The sequence below is a fragment of the Drosophila arizonae genome, chromosome 4 (assembly GCF_054131065.1).
Source record: "Drosophila arizonae isolate 15081-1271.41 chromosome 4, UAZ_ARI_1.0, whole genome shotgun sequence".
Taxonomy (NCBI): Eukaryota; Metazoa; Arthropoda; class Insecta; order Diptera; family Drosophilidae; genus Drosophila; species Drosophila arizonae.
The window spans coordinates 14,184,015-14,201,085 of record NC_142924.1 but is presented as its reverse complement, the minus strand read 5'-3'; the positions used below and the strand labels follow the sequence as shown (position 1 = coordinate 14,201,085).

The 17,071-nt window shown below is 39.6% G+C and overlaps 1 protein-coding gene and 1 long non-coding RNA gene across 23 annotated transcripts in view; one reads left to right on the top strand and one right to left on the bottom strand.

Moving 5' to 3' along the window:
* The window catches only part of shep (RNA binding motif single stranded interacting protein alan shepard), a 166,484-nt gene that overhangs the window by 130,293 nt on the left and 19,120 nt on the right, over positions 1–17,071 (top strand). Inside the window, exon 4 of one of the 21 annotated variants that reach the window (XM_089466522.1) lies at positions 9,277–9,312. The exons of the other annotated variants lie outside the window; for them this stretch is intronic. Within the exon in view, the coding sequence (XP_089322648.1) occupies positions 9,277–9,312 (36 nt within the window). The remainder of the gene's footprint in view (positions 1–9,276; positions 9,313–17,071) is intronic. 21 annotated transcript variants of the gene reach the window in all.
* On the bottom strand, positions 999–8,145 carry LOC149269160 (uncharacterized). Of its 2 annotated transcripts, none has more exons than XR_016269633.1 (2): positions 4,438–8,145; positions 999–2,947 (listed from the first exon to the last, which is right to left on the bottom strand). It is a non-coding gene; the product is annotated as an uncharacterized LOC149269160 (long non-coding RNA). The 2 variants fall into 2 exon arrangements; XR_016269632.1 differs by having other exon boundaries at positions 999–2,437.

The following is a 17,071-nucleotide window of genomic DNA, read 5'->3' as shown; positions in this document are numbered from 1 at the left end:
TAAAATTTTTTGTTCTATAATTAACAGCTGTCAATTTCCATTGACAAGTGCTAAAAGAGCTGAAAAGCTGGATGAAGATGTAGAGCAGACATATTACTCATCTATTTAGAGAAAAGTATTATGCAATATGACTCAGGCTTAGCAATTTCTGCTGCAGAGATAGTTGAGCAATTAAGAACAAATCAGCTCACGCTTAGTGTATACTTTCCAAATACTTTCATTGCCTTTCATTTCAGTTAAATCAATTCAATGATAAGAAATTAATATTTATTTATTTATTTATTGTTATCAAGAATTAATTCTAAATAACAATTTGTTAAGCCTGAGCGACAAAAGCCTTCAGGCATAGAAATTATTATAATATATATATTTATATCATAAATCTCCCTTTAAAATCTGTCATCATCCTTATTTGTTTTTAATTGCCTCCCACGCTTACTTCGCTTGTATTCCAGCTGGCTCTCCTCTGGCCTATCGTTACGCCCACAGTCCATTAATTTCTGCGCTCATTAAGATATCAATATTATGCATGCTCACAACTGCTTGACCTACCCCCGCCCATCTCCTCCTCTCGCCACCTTTCAGCATAACACAGCGCTATCAATTTTCCATAGCTCTTCTTTTGACCTCATTTAAATTATATATTATTACACGAAAAGCTTACGCGCAGGCGTCTTTTAATCTGCATATGAGTGGGCGGATGTATGTGTGTGTGTGTGTAGGCCTAATGTAAGCACAAGCAGGACTTGTCTGACCCTGTATAGCAGACGCTTCGGTTTATCGCTTATTCATGTGTGTGTGTGTGTGTGTGTGTGTCTGTGTGAGCCATTTGATGTTCATTATGTTTGATGTCCATTAATGACCATGTTGTCCAAGCTTATGATATCATTAAAATGGACACACGCACACACACTCACACACCCACACACATAATCGTGTTGATTTTAACACTTAAATTGTCTTAGCTAAATTGAAGTTTGATAAGCAACTGGCAGAGATTGTGTTTCCTTGTAGTTTTCCCTTGAGTTTTACATATTGAAGGATGGCTAGACAGAGCACTCTCTCCCTGCCCCGTGCCACCCCCTTCTCAATTTACTAGTTAACTGTCTCAAAATGTTCCATTTACTGAACTAATTTCATCTGTGACATAACCTTGAATTCCTTTGCCACATGCCAGGCGAACTGTGTCTCAAGGTGACAGCTCGACAGGATGCCAGGCAGTTGCTACCCCCCTACACACACACACACACACATGGACTGATATCTGCCACCCTCCAAACGGATGCACTTAATGCAATTCCGCTTATTCCTAGCCAGCAGGCAGCCACGCCTACCTATCCAACTTTTCCCGCATTTGCTACACATATTTCTTGACATTTTCCTGTAGCTGGGGGAAAAAGAAAAAAAGCAGAGAAATACCTTTGCCGTATTTTTCTCCCGCTTACCTTGCGGCGTCGCTTGAAAAATGAATTTTCCTTCCAAGTTTACAGTTTTTAATGAGAACTATTTGTGGGTTGGGATCTGAAAAAAAACTTTTAAGTGCCGATTTAATTAAGTTATTCAAATTAAAACTTGGAATAATAAACACTAATTAAGTGTATTCATTAAAATGATATTGAAATATACATAAACAAATAATACATATATATAAACATTTATATAATTTTTATCATTTCTCATTATTATATTATATATTTATAGCCATTTATCATTTGCCTTTCAAAAACACAAAATTCCCACATAATTCCAAAAATAAAATTGCATATCCTCTGTCTTATCGCAGGGGTAACACCCCGTACTTATAAACATATCGACTGACGTATCGCCAGAACCTAATCCAGTTTCCTGTCTTATCGCTAAATACTTTTGCTGCTGATGTATTCTATACTATTGTATACCCTATATACTACCAGATACGACATCAAATTTACTAAAAATAAACTACATTCCAAAAATCGATAAGCCCGTTGCAAATAAAAAAAAAAATAAATAAATAAAATAAACGGAAGAACGCCCACAAAATGTGAGTCTGTCTATGTCGCTGATATCAGGGCTACATGGGACCGATAACTACTTAGGTATTTATGTATGCCCCATACTCTGGCAGCCCGAAACATCGTTTCGATAAACAACTTCACTGATTTCCATATTGTGGCCTCTATTTCTTGCCATATCTGTGCTTGTTCTTCTTCGATTTACTGTTGTTATTCTTTTTTTTTATTTTGGAGTGGGGACTTTGCTAGTCCCGTGAATGATAACGACCTTACACATGTGTATTTATTTTTAGCCAATTGCTTTTTGCTGCTACTTCGCATTCAATGAATGCAAATGTTGAGCGTCGCGACGTCAGCGTGAGCTGCGTCGGCCACTGACGTCAGGTGAAAGCATTAGGCGGGCAGTTCCGTTCCATGGCAAAGTCTAGTGTGCCTCAGATACCCTGTAATGGAAAAATGGAAGGTACCAGTTGGGATTGAAAATGAAATGAAATGAAATGAAATGAAATCAAGTTTTGATAAAGTGCTCTTCTCTGCAATTCTCATTGATTATAAAAATGATCTCTCTAATATGTTTGTTTAGTTAAATTTTTTTTCTAGGTACAGGGTATATTATAGTCATGCATTGTTAGTATACATGAGTGAGAAACATGAAGTGGCGACTTCTTTAATCCTATGAGCGCATGCACAAACGACATCGAAGTAAATATTTCTGATAAAAGGCAAGGGAAAACAAGGCAGAAAAACAATAAGATTATATATCCAATATATACAATAATAATGTAGATTATATACACATACACATACATATATCTAAGTATTAACTAAAATGTAATTTTGTGAGGTATTATGAAATCAAATGGCTTTGCCTGATGATTTAATGGTAATCCGTAATCCGAAAAGCTATTGATCCTCATCCCCTTTCCCACATGGCTTTGACCCAGAAAGAATAACTGGAAAACAACAACAAAGGAAGAAGATGTATACAAACAGGAGATAGATAATAATAAATACAAAAACAAAAAAAATCATAACAAAACATCAAAACATTGCACAAATGTGTTTGTCATTAACAGTTTTATCTGTGAGTCTAATAAAAATCGCTTATTTATACAACAGACACACAGGCACACAGAGTCACACACTCACACATGCTTACTCATTTATTTGGATACACATTTATATTTATTTTCCCTTTTTGCGATAATTTTGCCATCGAGCCACGACATCGACAACAACAACAACAACAATAATGGCTAGAATTGTCGATTGACGATTGACAAGCAACATGCAATAAATGTTTGTTTATACATGTGTGTGTGTGTGTGTGTGTGTGCATTAGTGCGCCGTTATGTGGGTGGCTGCGGGTCTTGCAGCGACTAACGCTAAGGCTAACGGCAACAGTGGCAGGGGTGTGGCCAGTGGCAGAGGCAGAGGCAGTTTGTGTTGGGCGCGTTAAGCCAGCAAATGGTCAGCGTAAGTCGCCTTTGGCAAAGAAGCCGCACAAATTGATGAGTCGTCAAAGCATTTGGCGATGCTGGCAGCGCAGTCGACGTTGACGTTGGCATCGACGCTACGTACGTAGCAGAAGGAGTGTGAGAGCGCCCAGAGCCACACCACAGCAAGAGCGTGTGAGAAAGAGAGAGATATACATATATATATACAGAGTGAACGCACACACAACTGATAAGGAATAGGAATGCTGATGATGACGATGACGATGACGATGATGAGGATGATGGTGAAACGAAGCAAAAGCAAAGAAAAACTAATAACGAGCATTTAATTTCTTGACAACCTGTAAACGAAATGAAATGGGGCGAAATGAACAAAGTTATGCACATAAGATAAACTGAGAGAATGGAAAAGAATGACACGATGTATGTATGTATGCGTGTGAGCGAGAGTGAGTGGGAGTGAGAGTAGAAGTGGGAGAGGAAGAGGAAGAGGGAGAAGGCAGCCTAAGTTGAGCATACATAAAATTCCAACTGTGCGTTGGGTAGTGCAAAGCAACAGTCCAAGTCCAACAGTCGCTTTGCGTAACAGTTGAATAAATACAGCCAAAGATGCTGCGTTGCCGTTGACGTTGACGTCGCTGCTTGCGGCGGCTACCAGCAGCTAAGCAAACAGAACAAAGCCCATAACGCAGCGACTGAGGATGATGGTGGTGGTGGTGGTGGCGGCAGCACAGCTGCTGCGTCGGCAGCGAGCGCCTGATTATTTTAACGCATTTACACCCTCGCAACAACCGAATAGAACGCTGCTAACTGCGACGTCGGCGTTGTCGCACCAGCATGAAAATTGCAAGCAGGCGGCCGATAAGCACCAAGTGACGTAGGCAGCGCGACGTCGCAATTTTCTGCGTGCAGCACCCTACACTCACACACACATAGCCATACACTACACACACATGCTAGTCTCATCCCTTGGCTTGTATATTTACCATATGGGCGCATTTATACGCATTCGTTTTCAATTGAAAATTTTGCGCCCGCAGCCGCGTCCTCTGCGACGTCTCTGCTGTCAGTCGGTCGTTTGTTTTGCTATTATTATTGCCGTTGCTGCTTGTTGTTACCCCAGCTCCTCTATCACTGTCCTTGTCACGCACGCTGTGCGATTGGCTTTGGTGGCTTTGCGTTTGGAATTTATCATTTGTTGTTGTTGTTCCCGTTCTTCTTCGCCTTTTGTTGTTGCTGTTGTCTTTTATCAACTGATATATAAATTCTTTTTTATTTTGCCTTTCGCTTTAGCTAACGCGCACACAAAATGCAAGCCATATAAAATTGTTATTTTCTATTGAAAATTGTCTTTGTCCCTTTTTATTTATATGTATATACGATAGTCTGAATATGTATTTATATCATTTGTATTTGCATTACTTTTATCTTTATCAAATTTTGCTGATTTTCTTTAGCAATTTTCACATTTTCGCAATTTTCATTTAATGACATTTCTCATCGATGGATAACGAAATCTAAAATGTGAATTTTCATTTTAAAGTTCTACGAAACTCGCATTTTGGGAAATTCATACGTTAACCACGGTTAACCCAACTGTTATACAGTACAAGGTTGTTGTCCATTTATAGCAAACATCAATCACTTAAGCTCAGGTAAACAATCCCAGAGTCAATTTGAGTTATGGGAATTTCTAATAATCGCATCGAAACAGGTTATCGTCTGTTCCGTTTAGATTTGCACAGCTCGTCGTGATGTGTCTGTTTGGGTTTCTACTGAAATGGGTCTCATTTCATTTTGGGTCTTGACATTTATTTAGAAACAACAAATACGCTTATGGCTAAGGAGAACCTTGAAATAAATTGACAACTAGTTGACATTACAAAGCCAATGCGATAGCTGCATGGCCAAAGATATACGATAGATATCGCAAATGTTCTTATCAACATTAATTATATGAGAGTGGAATAGTCTGTCTCTGAAAAATGAATCACTGGTGTTCTATTACTGTCATATGTCAGTATAACAGTCAATATGATAGCTACAGAGCATACGATATACGATAGATATCGCATCTATTATTACTAACTGTTCTACGACAGCAGAAGCTTGAATCAGTGCTGCTCTATTGCCAACTGTTGTATGACAGTATAACAGTTAGTGAGGTGGCAACTCAACTGACAGGCGTTGCAGTTGCTTTTGACTTTTCCATTGCCAAACAATTTTTGGCTTATCTTTATGGCCGATTCGCAGTTGAGCACTACAATAAATTCCATTTAATGATCATGTTGATTGAACACAGCCAAAGGCGGAGACGTCGCGTTGACTGCAACTATTTTTCGTGTCTGTAGCCAAACAAAAATAAATAAAGAAAATAAATAAATAAATGAAACAACAAAGTAGACAGAAATAACGCATTATATTTTATATGATTTATGTTTACGAGCTGTAAACACACAAAAAACTCAAATGGCAAAAAAAAAAAAAAAAACAAAATATATGAAAAAAATCAGATTCACACGAAAATTGGCCTGAAAAATCATCATAGAAAACGGTCAAGTCTCGAAGCGACGCCAACGCCAACGGCAAAGGCAACAGCGGCACTGACGCTGAAGCCGACGTCGACGTCAAGCTGCCAGCTGATGCAAAGATAGCTGAATGCCAAATATTTCTGGGGACATGATGCTGACGTCGACAGCGACGACGACAGCGCTGCTAATGGGCTGATGCGCTGCCGAGCGTTCAAATATGTTTCTCACGCGTTCGCCAAATGCCAAAAAACCACTTGTTTTGAGTTTTTTGGCGAACACAATTGGATGACAGCAGCCGCAGTGATGTCTGCGACGGAGGCGTTCGGTCGTTGTAGAAGTGACGCCAGCGGCAGTGGCTGCGCTAAAGTTGACGCCAACGCCGACGGCAATTAACGTCGTTTTACACGCGAACAACAAACGAAAAGTGCCAAAAGCGAACGGCTGAAAAATTGATGAATGAAGTAATAATTGCCTCAATATGCTCGACTTCTGCTCCACTGTGCGAATTTGGGTGGTGGCGCTGCGGTTGAGTCAGACGCCGACGACGGCGCCGTTGACGTCAACGCAGCTCCCTAAAACACACAGTCGCTCTCTCTCTCTCTCTCTCTCTCTGCAGAGCTCTCTGTCTTGCTTTTGTTGGCGCTCTCGGCAATACGAAAAGGGCATAAAAACACCCCCGCCACAATTGCTTTTTTCCGGTGGCAGAGTGAGTTTGTTATTAAAAGCGGGGGTTAGAGAGAGAAAGAGAGTAAAAGAGCGCCTCAAACGGTGAGCGCGCTGCAAATAGTTCCGTTTGCGCCAGAGACATCGCCGCATACCGGCGCTTTTCTATTACTTTTTTGTTGTTCAATTCAGCCGCTCCGCTCTCACTGTCGGCTCTGCCAGACTGCCGCCCATTCATTTATATGAGACGCACTCACTCGCACTCGAAAGGCGCGCGCAGTATCTCTCTCTGTCACACGCAGTCGCACTCTCTTTTTGGTTGAGCACTGCGCATGGACTGCTCTCCACCGGTTTCTGGATTGTGTTTGTCGTCGCCTGTCTTTGAAATTGCCATTCAGTTTCATTTTAATTTTTGTCGTGGCCAGTTCGTTGTGCGCGTGGTTCAAAGCGAAGAAATTCAAACAAAATTGAAATCAGCTGGGCTGGACACTGTCACTGTTTGTTCGTTCGTTCGTATGTTCTGTTTGTTCAAAGCTCGCAAAATTTTGCTACGTGTACGCGTCAACGACAACAGCAGCAGCAGCAATAACAACAACAACACAACTTTAGCTAGCTAACTGTGTTTGTGCATACAGTTTCTCGTCTCTATTCGTTTCTGCCTCTCTTTCTCCCTGTGCATGTGAATGTGTGTGTATATTGCGTGTGCTTAACTTAAAGCTGACGTCGTCTCGTCATCATCCTCGACGTCAACAGCAACAACAAAAACAACTCCAATAACAACAAATTCATCAGCCAGAGAGGAGCAACTATTGAAAATATTGCGAAAATATTTAATAACAAATTGTAACAATAAGGTAGTGAAATATTATCGTATTTGCGGTTTTTTCATTGTTTCCCTATATTGCCTTCGTCGTCGTCGTAGTTCGTCTCTCAGTCTGTCATTGTATATATGTATGTATGTGAGAGTGTGTGTGTAGTTTGTGAAACGCCATTAAAAATATAAAAATAGCAATAGAAAGTTATTAAAGCATTTCGCAAAAAAAGAAGGAAAAAAGCCGCAGCCACAGCAGCAGTGGGCAAAAGCAAGCAAAAAATACATACATATTTTTTATACACACATCGAAAACAAAAAAGTAAAGTCAAGAAAAATAGTTAAAGCTTACGTTGCCGCCGCTCCGACATCGCAGTCGCAGTCGCCATCGCGGTCTCTCTCGTACACTCTCTGCTTACGTCGCTGCCAGCGTCGACGTTTACGTCTACGTCCACGTCTCGGAGCGCACTTGAAAACGTCGCAAAAGTTTGTAAACAGCAGAAAGCTTTGTGCAGCTGTGTGCGTGCGTACGCTCTTGCGAATTTTTCGTGTGTGTGTGTGCAATAGAAAAGTGAAGAAGCAGCGGCAAAAAGCAAACGCCATCCACGTCTTGTTCCTCGCCTTCGTCTTCGTCTTCGTCGTCGACGTCGTCATCGCTCTATAGCCGCAGCAGCAGCTGTCAAACACAAAACAAAGTAAATAAAAGCAATTGCCCAAAGGGCATCATTTTAAATAGACTCTCAAGCTCAATTTTACTCTTTGTCGGCCGCTCTCGCAAGTAATGGGAATAATTAATAACAAATAACCCAACTACATTTTGTGTTATTTTTCTGCGTGCGTGTGCCGCTCTCAATTGTCTATTCCTTTTATTTTTATTTCAATTTTTTGCTGTCTTTTTTTGTTTTTCGCTTCGCTCTTGCTGCGAATAGCGCCCACACAGTGAAATTCGTAAAAAAAAAAAAATATAAAAAAAATAGCGGCATAATAAAGTTCAATGTCTGCCGCAACAACAGCAACAACAACTAGAAAAGCAACAGCAAAGCAAAGCATTTTTGGCGAATTTCGCTTAAATAAAATTTATTACCCTGATTTTGGCAATGTTGTTGTTCTTGTATTGTTGCTTACTTGTGTGAAAAATTAAATGAGCCACAGCCGTCAGTTTTGGTCTATGTGTGTGTGCTTGTGCGTGTATGTGTTTGCAAAATTTTCGTTGCGGCTTTTTATTAAACTTTTGTGCGATTAATGTTTAACAGCTTTTAGTTGTATTATTTTTAGTAGTTTTAACCGTTGTTCAAATGCCAAGCATCAAGAATTAGACATGGCGAGTGATAGGCGGAGGAGAAGACAAAGAGAGAGAGACACACATAAAAGAGCGTGAGCAACACACTAACACACGCTTACTCTCGCAATTTAACTGCAAATTTTATAGCGGTTTATTTTAGCTTTAAAATTTAAGTTGAGTGTTTGTAAATCAGCTGATTTAGTGAGTGAGACGTATGCTTGTGTGTGTGTGCAAGACCGTGTATATATTGATGTACATATATGTAAACCGGTCAATTTGAGTGAATTCTTGAGTAAAGAGTATTTAAAGAAAGTAATAAAACAATTCGACTATCACGTATAGCTTGAAGTAGATTAAACAAGTCAACATTTCACATTGTATTCACTTTTGTGTACATACATACATGTATATGTATTTATTTTGCATTTGTCTGTATTTACAATGACGAATGGCGAGCTATTCTTCTTCTTCAACAACAACCCATCTGTGTCTCTCTCATTTGTCTGATATGTACGTACGATTTTGCATTTGTTTCTAGGCTTACCAGTGGGTTAATCAGCTCAGCATTTTTGAGGTTAGTACAAATTCAATTCCGATACCAACGACAACAGTAGAAGCAGTTATATGTACATATATATGTAAATATGTACTCATGCTCCACACTTATCTTGACTCGCTCTTTATTTTATTTGTATTTTTGTCCATTTTATGCAAACGTATTTGGGCTTTGCCTCGAATTTTATTTCAGTTGAGTTTTCTGACTTATCACGAGCTGTTTTGTTTTTTTTTTTTCTTTGCGTCGATTAGTCAGCCAGCCACACATTTTGTGTTAGTGTCATGCACGAAAGAGTGCAGCAAGCGGATCCCCCGCCCGCTGACTTGGCGCGCCGCGTGACAGCCAGCGCCTGATTAGCTCTGCCCCTCTCGCTTGCTCGCTCTCCCTCTCTTTGTCTCCCGCTCTAGCCAGCTGAAGTCCAAGGTTAAACCCTTTTGTGAGGGCAATGTATTTGACGCGAATTTTCGGTGTCACGTAGTTGCCCAACCCTACCACTCCCTCCTCTCTCCTTCCTGCTCCCTCCCTGTCTCCTTTATTTCTCTTTTCTTTTTTTCATTGTATTTTATTTTTAAACATTGTATCTTTGTCTGTTCGCAACCCCCGGTAAAATTACTATGCAGAAGCTTTAGAACTGGGTCCAAAAAGGGGGGGGGGGGGGGGGGGGGGGGCGCGACAGAGCAGCTTCAACGGGACTTTCTCCTTTACACGTACACACACATAGAGACGCATACACTCACTCATATACACACGCAGACACTGCCAAACGGACGCTAAAAGTTGCAGTCATTGCACCCTCTTCGACATTGTAGTTGGTACTCTCTCAATTGCCTGCTCGTTCCCACTCTGCTTCCCCAGCGTGCTATCTCGCTCTTGTGCACTTGTCTCACCTAACAGACATCGTTAACCTGCCTGGGCAAATAATAACAACAACAACAACAACAGTAACATCCCCTAAGGGCGGCCGCCTTTGTTTTATTTCGGTAACAAAGTAAAAGTTATAAAAACACAAAACGTGTCCAGGCAGAGGCAGAGGCAGGAGAAGTAAAGCAGAGAACGAGACAGAACATAACCAAAAAAAGAAATATATATCGATATATAGGTATGTATGTATATATAATAAAAACTGTTGACGTGAATAGGAGGTTTCTTCTACTGCTGTTCTTCTTCTTGCTGTTCTTCGTCTTGGCTCATCTTTTTTAACGCTTTGCCTTTCAGGTTTTATGACCTGGCCGACGCTTTTATGGTTTGTTAGCAATTTTTGATTTACATACTTGCTTTTTCTTTTATTTTTATCATTACTGTTTGACAGTCCTCCCGCCCCGCCATCCCCCTCTACTTTCCCCCCAACCTGCCCTACGCGTGCACTTATCGTGCGGCGTCGACAACTTCCTGGACTTTCTGCCAGGATATGAGCACAACACAGCAATTTGTTAGCCAAGTTGACTGACTGTCTACCTTCCCTTCTCTATCAATGTGCCCGCACCCCTCTTTCTCTCATTGCGCCCGTTGGGGGGTTGCTTTTTGGCGTCAACAATTTGTGTTTTTGTTGTTGTTATTTCGTACGTGCTTGAAAATGCAAATCCAACATAAAATACAAACAGAAAAACAAGGCAAAAAAGAAAACGCAGCGCTCTAATAAAAATAACACAGGAAAATGTTCAAATCACATACGAATCACATATTCACAAAATAAATAAGAAAATATACTTGTACATATGTATATGAAAGAAATAAAGAAAAATACAACACTATATGAAAATGAAGAAGAAGAAAGAAAAGGAAACAAACATGCCTAAAGCAGCAGCTGCCTCTAAAAAACAATTTTCATTAGTTTTATTGAAAACGTTGTCAAAGCTGATTCCTTTCCAGATATGACCTAAGGCCTACACATGTGTGTATCTCTACATATGTTCGTGTTCCCCATGCCAATGAACTTCTATAAATAGCTTAAGGTTTCATTCTTCATTTTTTGGTAATTTAATATTTTTAGCCTTATTGAAAAAACCTAATTGAAAAGGCACATTAGTTAAAATATCAAATTTATGTCAATAAATTTGTGAAAAGTATTTGCAAAGGATCCCAAATGTGAATTATATAAAACAGCTACGGACTGCATTAGCTAGAAAATATATCTGTTATAAAAAAAAAAAACTGTTATAAATGAGAAATACAATACTTAAAATTGGTTATTGGTATAAAATAAAAAAAAGTTGTTCTTGGGAAAACTTGAACATACACAATACCAAATTGTTGTTCTCTATAAACTAAGCCATAAACTAAATAAATAGTTCAATTGTTTCCTCTATAAAGTTATACACTCTTCACATATAGTACATACTAATATATGAATCTGTGTGTATAGCTTGTTAAGATTTCATGATGGCATTTGTACTTGGAATTCTGTGAAAACCGCAGGCATTTTAAATGTAATAATGGTGAATTCCCAGAATTCAACTAATATTCGTATACGCATATACACACATACACATACATACATATATACTTACTACTTATCAGCAAATTTGTAGCTCCCGTCACGTTCGTTTAGCAACAACAAGAACAAGTTGCAAGACACAAAGTGTACGATAAAATAGTTCCATAAACAAAAGCAAAATGTTGACTGTGTTTCTAGAGCGTTTTCTTATCAGCTTATGAGCGCAAAAAAGAAAAATGTACAAGGGGCACAAGAACAAGAGAAATTATGTCAACTGTATTTGGCTCCGTCTCTTTCCATTAATTTCGGTTTGTACATTCGTCATCTATATTCGTAATACTATGAGTTGAAACTATATCGTGGATCACGAATCGGTCGGGGGAGGGCTGTGTCATAGAGGCGTCGACTACCAGGCACCGCCATCTCGGTTATACGATCTACGATCGGGTCGATCAAGTGACTAAGGCGTCATTGAATTGAGTTTGATTTTCGCTTTCCGTCCGAGCGGCATGCGGGACGCTAGGCGATGATTCAGCTGTGTGGAACTATAATATGTATTATGTAGTATTATGTGATTGATATTGATTAAAAGAATTTGAGCTGCACAGTTAGAAGTTCGTTTTCACATATTTTTACTGTTGCTGCTGCTGCTGCTGCAATTAAAAAAGTTGCTCATATGATGATGTCAGCAAATTTTTGTTTCTAAACTCGTTTTGCTAGAATAAAAGCGGCGAGAAAGCGAGAGAAATCGCTTGCATGTTTATATGCAAAAAAAAAGAGAATAATTTATAAAAAAATATATATAAATAACAATATATTCTTTTTAAATACATTTATTGAGGCTTAAAAAAAAAAATAAAAAAAAAAAACATTTATCAAGCTTGTAATATATTTTTACTAATTTATATATACCTAAATATTTATTAAAAAAAAAAAAAGAAAATGTGTATAGTATAAATATATTTACAGGGTATTGTCCAGTTGTTGCTTTCTACCAAATGTTTGTTTAATTATGATTCACTCAGAGCTGACAAAAAATTTGTGTCGCCTGCTTGTTTTTTTTTTTTTCCTTTCTTTTCGTTTTTCTTGTGCATTTGACATTTTACAGGTGGTTTTTATGGCAATTTATTTTAGTGCACTTAGCGTTGACACGCCTTTACTTTGCCCTCTTCTAGCCGCACCTTTTTGCGAAAATCTCACAAATGAAAACCCAAGAAAATTATGAGACATTGAAGATGCATTATATAAAAATATTAAAGGTCAGTTTTATGTGTGTGTGTGCAGTTGCTGGATTTTCAAATGAGTCATTTTCAATTACCTACACACACACAAGCATTTATAGCTTAGATTACACTTGTGACTTCAGTTGTTGTTGTTGCTTTCGCTGTTGCTGCAGTGTAATTATCGTAGGCGTTTTGTTTGCCTTTGCACTGTCCGTTCTCCCAGTCTCTCTCACTCATTCTCTCCCTCTCTGTCGTGCACTCACTGGGGACGCATTTGTTGCCGTGGCACATGCGGCGTATGAGTGATAAAAACAATTTGTGTGCTTTCCCTTTTAGTCCAATGCGCTATCGCTGACTGCTGCTGCTGCTGCTGCTGCTTGTTGCTGTTGCTATTGTTGTTGTCCATTTGGATATTAGACACTTGCCCAGCCACGTTATGGATACGTTTTATGTGCTCCCAGCTGAGCAGCCAAATAGTCGAATAGCTGAATAGCAGAATAGCAGCTTGCTTGGTTTGTGCACTGCATTTGGCTAATTGTTTTAATGGCTTTGCATGTTGGACCAAAGTTTCCTGCTGCTGCTGCTGCTGCTGCTCTCAGCGACTTGAATTGATTGAATTGCACAGATGCGGCAACAAATGTCAAGCGGAAAGCATAAAGTTGTTGTTCAAGTATATGTATTGGGAAATTTTTAATTGACTATAATATATATTCTTTGTTGTTTCTGTGTTTCTGTGGAAATGGAAACTTGTTTGTGTATAAATGCGAAAATGTGGTTTTATAGAAATTCTGAATCGCTTAAGAATTCTGTGAAAATCTAAGTGATGCATGCTCGCCCATGAGACACAATAGAGACTATTTATATAATCTTAATCTGTGTAAAGAATATAGAGATGATTGTGTCAGTAAAGGCAAAGTAAAGACAAAATCCGTGCATTTCGAATTCAGTCAATTCATTTCAGCTCACATTTGCACAATGTTCGCATTAACCAGGCCTTACTGTGCTTACACTTTGCCATTAGCCAGTTTCATGTTTTACATTTTTGCTTGAGCTTTAGCCTCGCTCATGCCACGCTTTCAACTTTTCTCTTTGGTTTGGCTATTGCCACTAATTGATGGCTTACCCTTTGACCAAGCGCTATTTCCCTCTCACTCACTCTCGCTGCCTCCCTCTCCCTCTGTCTCTCTCCGTTGGCAGACCCCCTTTTGGAGTAACCCCGGGTTGGCTCACTTAACTCGTAACAATTCAATTAAAGTGCGAAGCTTTTAGAGCTTTGGGCAACCACCTGACAAATGTTGTGCCACTAATGCCAATGTTGCACTCAGCAGCACAACAACAGCAACAACAACGACGACAGCGACAACCAGCAGCAGCACTAACAACAACAGCAACAACTACTACTTTAGACATTGACACACTCTAAATACTCATACATACGTTTTAATACAATGGCTCTCTCAATGTGTGTAACATTTCTTGACAGCCCAGGCCCTAGCCCCTACTCCTACCCCTATCTCATATCCCGTTGCGTTGCGGCTGGCCAAGAAAACCACTTAGAGAGCGAGCAGCCAGCAGCATTTCGGTTGGTTTTGTGCTTGACTTGACTTGCTTTCAAATAACTTAGCTAAGAGCGTGGAGCCAGCCAGCTAAATGAGGAGGAAGGGCGGGCATATTGGGTGGTTTAGTGCTGCTGCTTCCTGTCCCACACTCACACAGACACACAAACACACTCACACACACATATGGTATGTGTCAAGAAAAGCATTTGCTTTCTTTTTTGTCAGCTTGCAAATTAAATTTAAATACCCGCATTTTCATAGCAGTAGCAGAGTGTGGCAGAGAGGGGCTGCTGGGTGTGTTGGAGGGGGAGGGGTGGTTGAGTGTAAGGCGTTGGTATATTGTATTTAAGAGGCTACTGTAACTTTGTGTGTGTTGGCATTATCGTTGTTGTTGTTGTCGTTGCTTTTGTTGTGCACAAAAACGTGTTGTCTTTGTCACTTTGCCAAGCAGCCATTGTGTGTGAGTGCGTGTGTGTGTGTGTGTGTTGAGTGCCCTACAGTCCTCTCTCCCCTCTACACACACACACACACACACACACACGCGTCTCTCACACACCCCGCCCCCATTTCCATTCTTTAGCTCGTGTGCCCATGCTTTTGAGTTAAGTGTTACTTCCGCTCTGCACGCGTTCACGAGTCATTCATTCGCATCCATTCATTATACAAACATAGAGAATGGCACAGCAAAGAGGAGCGCATAAAAGCCGAATGGGGCATAGATGATGGCACAAAAAAGAAGTAAATTTGTGAACAGATCGGTCATAGATATGCACACAGGCATTCATCTAGATAAAACTAGATAGATAAATACTATATACACTTATAGATATTTTAATTTGACCTTAATTAAATTCTTTAATTGCCAAAACTGGTTCTGCGGCATTCGAGCGACGTTTTCAATTTGCAACCACAGAGCTGCTAACGGTCTAGAGCAGACGTTGCCGTTGCTGCTGCTCCACCACCTGCTGTCGCCCTGGCCCCGCCCACTATTTCTGTTCAGTTCAGTCTGCAGCTTGCCGCGGTTTCCGATCACGTTCTGCAGCTTTATTTGATTTATTTGCAACTGCTTTTCAGCTGTTATGCCATGCTCTCTGTCTGTCACACTAACTCTGCCTGCGCCTCTCTCTCTTCCTATTTCTCCCTCTCTCTCTCTCTCTATCACTCTCCCAGTTTTCGTGTGGCTTCTCGAAGTTTTGCACGTTGTCACATAAATTATTCGCATACTGCAGAAATTTTCTCGCCGTGATTAGTGTTCATTGCTAATGTGGCTGCGATGTTAAATATCACGCGCCATATATTATCATCATATAAATACATCAGTATTTATGTCCACACACACACACACATATTTATATACATATATGTACGTACATATATCAGCAGAGCGTAACGAAATTAAGAAAAAGAGCTATATTGTATATATTGTATATATAATATATTTTTATTTGATAGTATATATTTATATAAATGTATATCAAAAGTATATACAATTAACTGTATATTATATAGAACCATTTTGTATTGCTTTAATAGGCCGAGTTCAATGGGCCTTGAAGTTGAACTAATAATATAGCTAGATTACCTTATAATAAAACAATGCAGAAATCATTCATTATGTATACTTAAATGTATCTATTTATTTCTATTTAGTACATCACTTATGTAAATTCTTCAATTAATCAGAATATTCTATTTAATGATTTGTAATTAGTTCATAAATTAAATTAGACAAAAGAACTTTTCACATTTTAGCAATATTGCAATATTTCTCTTGATAATTTTATCCACATTAATGCATACATAATAAATATGCTTATAGCTATAATTATGCTTATAATTAAGATTGATTGGACTCGCTGTAATTTTGATTGAAATGAAAATGGAATTGGAAATTGAAATTGAAAGGGAATTAGATTAATGTTTACGTTTATCTTCTATCCCTTGGCTAATTATAACACGATTACCTTTGCGCTTTTACAACAGACAGCAACATATATACATATAGATCGATTGCTCAAACTTTTCACACACACACACACACACTGGTACACTTTGCTAATTGCCTGCCAATCATTCGCTTAACCTTTTATGGGCGAACTACAGAAACGACTTGTTAATTGGACAGTCTCAATTATGGCGGCCATCAGAGACAGGGATTTATACCATTACAGCTTGTTAGGTAGACAGTCAGGTATCTAATAAGAAGACACGCCCGCACGCCGCCCTCCACCTTGCAGTGCAATCGCCTTTTAGCTAATTAATCCAACTCATCAGCTGGGTATTAAACAGAGAAAAATGCAAATGCCAGCAGAGCAAACGCAATCTAAGTGGAACTGAATGAACGAGTGAGTGAGTGAGTGAGTGAGCGAACGACTTTTGACCTTAACGGTAAGGGGCTCATGCAACAATTCCAGGCCCCTCCACTCTAGCTGCCCTGCTGCAGTTGGGGCCGGGCCAGGACTTTGTCCAGTTTGCAATTAGTGGCAGCACAGCTGGGGCTGGCTGCAAGGCTCGCCAGACATTGTCAGGTCGTCAGGTCGTCGGCAACTCTTCAGCTTTTT